Consider the following 10,761-nt stretch of genomic DNA (forward strand, 5'->3'; position numbering starts at 1 on the left):
CTGAACCCACCCTCTATGAGATTGGAAAATATGTGTTACACGTGAGTAACTGATGCTCATGTCAGCTCCACTCTTTCTAGAATCTGAAGATTTAAACAACAAACATAATATAGCAGGAAAACAGAGATATGCTTTAGATAACTGAACTATCATATGGTACATTATCTGCATTTAAACCGTACAAGTTTCAATAATGCATAGACAGCAGATTTGCAGAATTATGAAGAAGGGAAGTGCAGAAGACAACAGTTGCAGTAAACACTAAACTTATAATGTATAAAACATGGACAAGGATGCAATCTTCTGTTTCTTTTCTGACAGTGAATGTTCTAAATTATAGTGCTGAATTCACTACAATGTAACCTGTACATAATTGCTAGCTGTATATGAAAAAATCCATAACAAATATCCAATAAGAAAAAAAATCTGACAGCAACCACTTTAAGTCTGGACCAGATAACAGTTAAAGATTTACAAACTTTACAGATAAAGTCAACTTGTTGTATATAGTATATATACAGTCCTTACTCTTCTTTAGGGATCCACCTGCTCCACCACATGCTCTTCCTTGTCTGGTTGAGTTCGTCGATGCTCTCATTAAGTGTTTTGATTACCTTTCTCTGTATCCGGAGAACCGATGCAAGAGCGTTTCTTTGCGCACCTCCCTTCTTTTGTGGCTTTATTTCCTTCATGACATGAAACAAATACATTACAATCGTTGAAAGAAAAAACATGTAAAACCTTTTCCTAACTCTCCTTACCTAAGGCTTTTATTTTGGTAGTGGAAATATTTATACACCCTCCATCATAAAACTACTCTCTTAATTTCCATTTAGAGATAACAAAAAACTATCATCCACCTCGACTGCTCGACATTATTTCGAGGCCTTTCTGTAAAATTAATGTTAAAAAAGAGAGAGACAGTTCTCTAGGTAAAAGAGCATTCGTTACTTTCAATCACTTAGAGTTAAAATTGGCCTTTTTTAATCAAAATTGTAGACACACTTCTAGGAAACTCTAAAAAATAAAATGGTAAGCCTGTCAACTTTTGCTCACTGCAACAGCATGACATGGCTTGGGCCAATTCCAGAAAAGATGACCAGCAAATATTGTTGGTTATGCTGGTTGTTGTGGGCTGTTGGGCAAGTAATTCAATGGGTTTTATGCCCAGGAATCAGTCTAATATTCAGAATTATTCCGCATACAAAATGCATCTCTTAAAATGAGTACAGGTCTTAAACTGTACACAATGAACCTTAAATACTTAAGGGTGAAACTACAATTTAAAGTATTAAAACTATAGAATTAGAAAATTGACTTTTGGTACAGAAAAGATTAACTGGGAAGAACTTTTTGAGCTTAAAAACCTTCTCTGAAAAATACATTTTATTTCTATTTCAAAAAAATACCTGCAGTTTGAAAAAAGGAACTCTGTTTTTGTATTGGAAAGACGGAAATATATCAACTTGGCTGCATACATGTATGTATTTTAAGATGTACTTATCTAATTCAAAACATATACACATATAGTGTGTGTGTGTGTGTGCGCGCACATGCATGCGTGTTATATATCTGCCAATCTGTGCCTCATTATTTTTAAAAATTAAAAGAGAAAATAAATGAACATCATTCCACCATATGCATACCCTGAGTTCCTGCAGCTGAGCTTCTGTAAATCCACCATCCTTTGCTGTTCCTGATCTGGCCATTAACTGAGTGATCCATTTTGCAGCCTCACCATAATCCTTTTGGGTGGCTCGGAATAACTGCAACCTCAGATTTTGCATAAAGGACAAAGCCAAGAGGCCTTCTCTATCGAAATACGGGTAGGCTAGGGCAGCTTTTGCACTCAGTCGTTGTCGTGCTTTGTATCGAACCATCGATGTCAGCAACTCCCATCCAATCCCTCCATCTAAATCTAACAGCTCAAAGCCTCTTTTGAGATCAGGAGCTGCTCGTGGCTCAACTGAACTTCTCCATGCATTTAAATCATATCCACACCTCTTCAACTGACGGTTGAACTGGATAAGGTTACTGTCAGAACGCAATGAAGGGAAGGCCTGCCCAAGGAAAATATCAGATGAAATTCATTCAGCAACCAGAATAAATAATGCAGATAGAGGAAAGAACTGAAACAATATTGTAACAGATAATATATTCATCTTGGTAGCAGGTACATGTATATTAACTAGCCACATAAAACCTGCCTATGGAGTTCCAATCAGGTAATGGATCTCAAAAGCGACCCAGAGATAAACATCCTTTGATCACGCAAATTCCATCAGTCTTAGAATGAATTTTATGGCATCAAGAATTCCATAGTCCATACACTGTTGTTACGGTTAAAACTCCTCTGAAATCTGAAACCTTGCAAATTTCTGCCTTTATCTCGAGTATCTTTTCTCTTTCCAGGGAGGAATCACAAAGAACATGACAAAACCAGAGTAACCAGCAGGGAAAAAGACCATGTACACTGAAGTCTGTGTTTCCTTCATCTTGGTACAACCACTAGAATATTGCATAGCAAGAAATTATAAATTTGTAACTCTCAATAAAAGGAATATTAGGATTTTCATGTCATTTGCAAATGATAATAATGTTATTTTGAATTGCGATAACTACAAGCTATTTCAAGTACCTTTGTTCAAGTCATTCAACAAGTGTCAATCTAAAACATCTGACCAGTCAAATTTTGCTTAGAAAGTAAAGTGAGTAAAGGCCATACAGCAAAAGAACAAGCATTTCTAAAGAGAACATTCAGAGAACATTAGCATATAATTTTAAATACCATAGTTTCACATCCATGCATAGTTCTATGTTTCAGAAAATAAACCATAGATGTTGCTTACCATTTGAAGGAATATGAGACCAGTACTGTATATGTCGAATCTATCTGGCAAATTTAACTGTCAAGCACAGAATCCTCATTAGTTTAAGAAGACAAATCTGATATTTACAACATACTAATAAGAAGTCAAATAGATTCTAAACTGTGCAGGACCTGCCATAGGACTGGGGAAAGTGCAGCAGCCACAGGAGGTGATGGTGCTGAAGGAGTTTGAGTGCTCATGATATATTGCTCTGGTGCAGCATATCTAACCGGAAAAGACATGATCAAAAATATTATGTTGTGTTCTTTCGCAAAAATGGAGTGACCTATCAAAGTTTTCAACATTGACCAGACTAATATAAGAGGCCTTTTAAACAATGCTACATGTGATACCTCCTCTAAATCATTATGAAGGAAATTGGCAGATACAATCATAAGCCAATTCCTAGAGGCTAGACAAATAAAGAAACAAAATATACAGGAAATTAATGCACCTTGGATCCAAAAGGAACTCTTTGGGAACATAGTTAATGCCTACTCGTAGATCTGCTGCAGCCCCAAGATCAATAATCTTGAATGTACGAGTACCTGGAAAAATGACAATAGCAGCAGGGAAGCAAATTAGAGAGGAATGAAACCAGAATAAAAAGGACAGCATGGTCATAACCGTCACCTTCAGAGAAAATAATGTTCTGTGGCTTTATGTCTCTGTGAACAATTCCAGTTGAGTGAAGACCATCCAACGCAAATAGAAGTTGCTTCATTATTGTCTGTATGATTCTATTCTCCCGTTCTAATCCCTTAGGCAAGTTCTGTACTTCTCCAAGGATCATTGTTTCAGCCTAAAATACCATGGAAAACAAGAAAACCACATAAATACTTGTCAATCTTTCCATTACAATTTTAATAAACCATGTGTAAAAGAAATCCGTCCAAAATAAGTACATAAATTGCAGGAAAGTAACAGCTAATCAGAGCATACTGTCAGAGTTCATGATTAGTGTGCTATGAGCCTCTGACCTATGAGAAACATAAAAAGCAATAGTGCTAGCCAAATATCATACTACCTCTGTTTCATATTATTTGCAACTATTAGATATTTTTCCTCTCTACTTTATGTCAAATCGTTGCAAATAATATGAAACGGAGGTAGTATCTAATAATCAGTATGCACCATAGGAAACTTCTATGATCCTGCTTCCTACAAATCACAATCAATTTCAGCATTTGCTTTCACAGACAATGTTACAATCATCAAATAACTGAGAAGTAATAACCGTGCACAGCAATGATATGCACAAACAGACACAAGTTGTAGCACCATTCAACCCCTGAAACCCACGATGATAGCATACAAGAAAAAGTAGCATTAAAGACTCCTCATTCTCGAAAAATATTTGAAATTAATTACATCTACCAATACCTCTACAAGAGTACAAGGTGCTCTAAATGACCACAACTATAAACATACAGCCAATATGCCATAATGGAGATAATAATCAAAATTGTACGAGCACAAAAAAAGTACCCAATAGGAAATATTACAACCCAGATACTGCAAAATTTCAAGAAAAGGCCTTCTCCCTAAGGGCCCAGTGTAATATACTTTCTTTTTTTACTAGAACTATTTTATTTATCACGCTTGCCAATGCATAAATATAACCAATGTTATCTTTAATTCTTAACAAGTAGATATTATAACATGATTTATTGAGAGGATTCAAACAAGATCCCACATGATTATATTTTTCCTTACGTATAGATCACAAATGGTCAAAGGCGAGCACGTGAAAAGTGCAAAAGTCAAACTAGTTCCAAAAAAAAAAGAGTAAGTATGACAATAAGAAGTTTACCTGTACCTTTTTAGTTCTTCACTCATAGCATACAGCGCTTCACTAGGCTAATATATAGAAGTATAACACAAAAGCTGACCCGAAGAAGCCACAAAGGCCCACATTGTAGACTTGTGAACTTTCCAGCAAGTGTTTTATAGTATATAAAGTACAAAGAATCAGAGTGGCATCATATAGCACTCGGTTAATGGTTCACCACCCAATCCATGCTTATTGTAAATTTCTAAAGTCATACTTGGCCTCCAATTTCTCAATCCCTGCTCTATCTTCGGAAATAAAAAAGAGCCTTCTCTAGATCAACAACAGATGCAGCTATGCATATTGCTTTTGCATCGTCATTTGTGTAGATGGCAACTACAGCCAAAGCTAATGCAAAGCCTTTTGAAGCCTGATGATTGCTAGCCAACTTTTCCCACACCCATAGCCTCAACCCTCAAGCCATGATACATTTTGCCAATTGCCATCATTAAATGTAAAGAATTAAAAAAACAACCTCAACTTTTCTTACTGGTGCATCTTCCGATCTCTGCCTGACAAGCCGAAAACCAACACAATCGGTTTTTTCATATTTAATCCTCAATGTCCGCTACTCTAACTTTCCTCCTAATATTTTAATTTCTAATACACATCCATCTCAATATACGCTATCTTCCTAAAATGATCCTTCCCGAATATTCTGACCCATATAAGAACATTGATGAGACAGCTGTCTGATAGATTTCTCCCTTTAACTTTAAAGGTATGCATGGTCACACAAAACCTCTCCATTTGAGCCAACTAGAACTAATCATGTGAGATCTTGGTGAATTGCTCCACTCTTTTGCAAAATAAACATAAGGTGTTTAAATCACTCGCTTGTGGGAACTTCCTTACCATCTAATGTTACTATATCCCTACCTGACTTCCTCGTAGTGCTAAAACTACTTTCCATGTACTTAGTCAGTTAAACTTGCTCAAGTATAGTCTAAACCCCTGAGTTCTAGGTTTTACCATTATTGCTCTAATTTGGCATCAACCCCAACTATAGTCTAATCCACGAAATACAATATTATCTTGCAAACAACATACACTAAGGTGTCTCACCTTGGACATAATGTCAAACCTTGCTGTAGTCCAATCGTAATAGTGAAATCCTTCGTCACTCCCCCACAACTCTTTACATTTGTTTTGATATCTCGACACATATCCTTAACTAGTTAATACACTTACAAGGACACTTCTTAAACATTGTCCACCAAAGCACATCTCTTGGCACCTTGTCATAAGCCTTCTCCAAGTCAATGAAATCATGTCCAAATCCTTTTTTTCTTCCCCTATAGTACTCCATCATTTGCCTTATTACATGTATAGTTTCCATGGTAGAATCTCCTAGGATAAACCCAATTTGGTTCTACCCTCGTACATTTCCTCATTTTAAAGTCTCACTCTCTTGCATAGTTTCATGGTGGGGCTCGTGAATTTTATACCTTGATATGATGAATAAAGATGTAGTGTTTTGTCATATGTGAATCAGTCAATTATGTCCAGTCCCTTTTTTAAAATTCAAGTACTATAGGAGTGCGGATGCCTTTTTGTGCTTTGGTAAAACAATCATGGCTAAAATGGAAAAATGAAAAAAAAAAAAAAAAAAAAAAATCTTTAAACATCGTCACTTCGTAACCCTTCACTACAATATAACATTTTATTATTACAGTATTCACATTTAGGAAGATTTCCTTCAATAGTTCAATGTCAAAATGGAGCAATGAAAATTATAACATCAGAGTCTCATTAATGAATTTTATGGAGCTAAATTTGAATTAAACCTTTTACCTATAAGGCTATAACACATATAGCAGGAATCTATCAAGATCAGCAACTCGATTTTTTAACTAGTAAATAATTGACATTCACATTATGATTATATGCTACTTTTCTATCCATTTGCGGACTCGGCTAATGACCTTAAGGTAAGTTCAGATTTAATCTAATGCAGTTCTTCATAGCCAAAAGAAGCTACAACCAATTATCATAACCAGAATCTTCGTATCCCTACATGTATCAAACAGCATAGGGCCACCATCTTCATGGCCCTATAGATCTAAAAAACCTTAATCCTCAAACATCCTATAACAGAAAAGAAAAGGAAAAAAAAAAGAGTTTTAAACAATTGCAGTTGGTTATTTGGTACGTATTCACCCATGTGAAACTGGTCTCAAGAAAAATTGTTCAGAACATCTCCTTTGTGTATGATTTGTTCAGGTGATTCATTACAGCATTAATTAATACTTCCTCCGTCCCTCTAATATTGCAAAATGGGGGTTGGTCACGGATTTTAAGAAGAGGATAGAGATACTGAGGAATAAAGATAGGGACCCATGTGATGAGGAGAAAGAAAGAGAAAAACATGTAAAAATAGGGAAATGATGCAATATTTGTGAAACTTCCTAAAACGGTAATTGTTGCAATATTAGGGGTACAGAAGAAGTATCCACTTATCCTAGAATTATGAATAAATATTTAGGTAGTTCAAATTTTACTCAGTTGACCTTTGTCCTTCAGTAAAAGCTTATGCAAGATGGCGTACTTTAAATACAAACAAAATTCACAATAACTTGAGTCAGACTGCAACATTAAGCCTTTCATCATTCATCTCTTCAAGGCATACCTATTGCAACAATCTGAAGCGGTAAGATTTATAAAAACCAACAAAGAATCATCACTGGTATAGCATTTTTACATTTGAATCACTCTAGTTGTGCGCTATGCGCTTCCCCTCTCAAACAGAGTATAAAATAGCGCACCTTAGGCACTGGGGAGCTAGGTGATTTGGGTCAAGTGCTTTTTATATATCTAAGGCAAAGTGCACAACTTTCTTCTTTATACTCCGTACCATCTTTTTATTAAGTACACCTCACTTCAATAAGGCGTACCCATATTGCCTGTGTGTGCCTTGAACATTGTTATACATTGCTCTCAATTATATATGAATGTCTCTAGCTTTGTTGTCCATCACTTTGATTAATTCATTACTTAGTAAAGACTCACTTCGATGATTACTATCAATTTGTTAGATCGATTATAAAATTACATGCAACCAAAAAGGTACTATTATATTTAACTAGTGTAACATTAGTCTAATATTGTACTAATTATTTTATACCACATACATCATCACCTTCCAAAACCTGCCAACAGCAGATTCAATATTGGATGATCTCATTTTTCTTTACAATTCTGAATGTGCAGCCAATAAGATCTCTACTGAAGTAATTATAAACAATCCCTACTAACTGCAAAACAAGGCTTCTAACTTAATATGGTCATTGCTACATCTGCCCCGACACCAATACATGACCTTAATCAACAAATATAAACAAAAAAAATGACAAAACGAAGTTCAATGACGATTAAAGACCTAACAATGGCCAAATGGATAAGGCGGAAGTCTTTAGTAGGAAGCTTCAAGAATAAATTATTACATTTCTAATGCATAGCAAGGCATCATTGTCAGATTTCCATTCACTGTAACACTTGATAGAGCATTCCATATCTAATCCCAAGGTTGTGTCTTTAAAAGCTAATAAGATTATCTGGATTATTAGGATCAAAGATTAAATTCAAGAAATCATAAAATATCGGTGTCAAAATTCCACGCCTTGTGAAGTCAAATACATCTCCATACTCAGTACCTAAGCCTTAGAGCATAATGTGGCAACTGCAACAGCCTTAAAATGATCATAAACCCAATGTTTCAAAAGATAGTAGCATGGGTACTAACAAGGTGCAGCTACTGCCTAAAAGACTCTAGACTAGGGATCCCTCCTTTAAAATGAGAAGATATTATTACTGTAAGCAAAAAAGAGTTTAAAACCAAACTTGATCCTCCTATAAATGTAAGACTGAGAAACATGGCAGAGAATAAACAGCGATTTTTTGACAGTGTCATAAAGTGCAATATTTGTAAAATAATATTCATGTACGACTGGGTCAATGAGAGAGAATACCAACATTGTAAGGGAACTCCCTGCTCGTCAGTAAATCAGATAGTGTTGATTCTCCCTCAAAACGCCATACAAGCCAGTATTCACCTTCCTTCTTAGAAGATTTCTGGGACATGTCCAAAGAAACTACATTCAGCACATTACCTAAAAAGATGGAAGACAAATTATGAAAGAAGATATAGTTGCAAATAAATGGTACCAGCCCAAATTTTTAAAAGGTACAAGACTGAACCACAGTACCTCCATGAAGCCATACAAAAAATCAGCACAACTACTAGCACAAGCCCTTCGCACACGCTCATTCATCCAGATTTCTACAGCACCATACTCAGTAGCCTTCTTCACGACCAAATCACCTTCCTATAAGGCAAAATAGCCACAAATATAAGCACCACACTTGACACTACCACTGTACCACAGTATCATTTCCAAATCAAAGATCACCAGTGCAATATGAAAATCTATAAAAAGCTAGAAGCACTGCACATAAGAACAAATTGATAAGATCCAAGCAATTGAACAAGATCATTAAATGAGTATAACAATCAGTCACTGGTAAATTCAGTAGAACTACCACTTATAATAATGAAATGATGAGCTCAGAAAACTTATTCTAAACAACAAACACTAGCAGTTGCATACATCAAACACCATTAATCAATCAATAAAATACCTTTAGGCCAAATAAAAACCAGAATAGATAAAATTATACACTCATCATAGACAATCAATCAAAAAAGATACCTTCACAGAGGGCTTCTTGTTATTGGCTAAAGAAGCCTTATAAACAACTCCAAAAGCCCCTTCTCCCAATTTCTTACCCAATACAAAATCATCCTGTAACAAAATGAACAAATACCAGGAAAATTAACCACCATACATATCCAAATTAATCAATCACAAAACCCCCACAAATTTAACAACCTTTTTGAAAGTGGGTCTGAAAATTCTCTCAACAAAAGCAAGCACAAACATATCCCAAAACCCAGGAGCCACACCAGGGGTAGCCCAAAGGTAAGAAACTGTCCCAAGAGCCAAAATCACCCCAGGAACAGTGAGTGTTAACCCATTAGACCTTGGTAAAGTGCTCCTATAAATAATGTCTCCACACTCCATAACTGTACAAGGTAACCCAACTCCCACACCCACAAAAAGGTCTCGAACCGGGTCGAATAACTCGAACCCGGCACCGAAAACCATACATCTTTTCCTTGATTTTAAGGTGGATAATGAACTCAATTGGGGTTTGAACAAAAGGGGTTTCCCCAGAAATTGTGTGTGAGATTTCTTGGGATTAAGGGTATTGAAATTAGGACAAATTTGTCCTATTCCTACTCTATTTGCTGCAATTGCTGCCATTTTTAAAGAAGAATTTTGCAAAGGGGTGATTATAACTTAGCACTAGGAAACATCTGAGTAACAAAATGTTCCAAAGTTTTTAACTTTGCATCAAAAAATAAAATATCTGGATTAGAATGACGAAGAACAGCGACAGTTTTTTCTGGTATGGCAACCAATTGTAGCCATATTTTGAAAATAAAATGTTGGGATTTGTTTTTGTGGAGCTCAAGCATTGTTCACTTCTTTCTGATAGTGACAGTGACAGTGAAGATGACAAATTATAGAAGAGGATTAGCAGAAAACATGCACCACCAGTTACACATAGATAGTTATGGGTCAGTCCAATATTTGGAATGCTGAAAAACCCATATACGAAGTAATCATTGGGCTGGATTATGGCCTAAAATTATTTAGTACTGAAACTTATCTAATTAGTTCGATTAACTTACCATCCAAAATGTAATAGGGTTAAATTGCACTTTATTTTTAATAATAAAATCAATTTTATAATAGAATACAATCTAATTATATAAAAGGGATTTTTTTTCAAGAGATTTTAAAAGGTCACGTAAGAAAGTAATAGATTTCTTTTAAAGAAAAGAAAATCATAGGTTTAAGACAATGAAAATAAGAGATTTTCAATATTTTTAGAATTACAAAAATCAATCGTCTTATAAGCAAACTAGATTAGTACCCGTGCATTGAACGGTGGTTGATTAGTAATTTTTCTATTTTTTTTTTATCTTTTGTTGAT

The 10,761-nt window shown here is 35.3% G+C and overlaps 1 protein-coding gene across 1 annotated transcript; it reads right to left on the reverse strand.

Annotated features, from left to right (window-relative positions):
* Window positions 1–292: 292 nt before the first annotated feature.
* LOC145602954 (serine/threonine-protein kinase STN7, chloroplastic-like) lies at window positions 293–10,210 on the reverse strand. The gene is made up of 10 exons (XM_081659093.1): window positions 9,591–10,210; window positions 9,411–9,503; window positions 8,907–9,026; window positions 8,674–8,772; window positions 3,504–3,672; window positions 3,325–3,418; window positions 3,002–3,095; window positions 2,850–2,906; window positions 1,647–2,060; window positions 293–686 (listed from the first exon to the last, which is right to left on the reverse strand). Exons 1-10 carry the CDS (start codon window positions 10,023–10,025, stop codon window positions 525–527), a joined length of 1,737 nt encoding a protein of 578 aa, XP_081515219.1. The 5' UTR covers window positions 10,026–10,210; the 3' UTR covers window positions 293–524.
* Window positions 10,211–10,761: the final 551 nt, after the last annotated feature.

This window comes from Chenopodium album, chromosome 21 (genome assembly GCF_948465745.1).
Source record: "Chenopodium album chromosome 21, dcCheAlbu1.1, whole genome shotgun sequence".
Classification (NCBI taxonomy): Eukaryota; Viridiplantae; Streptophyta; class Magnoliopsida; order Caryophyllales; family Amaranthaceae; genus Chenopodium; species Chenopodium album.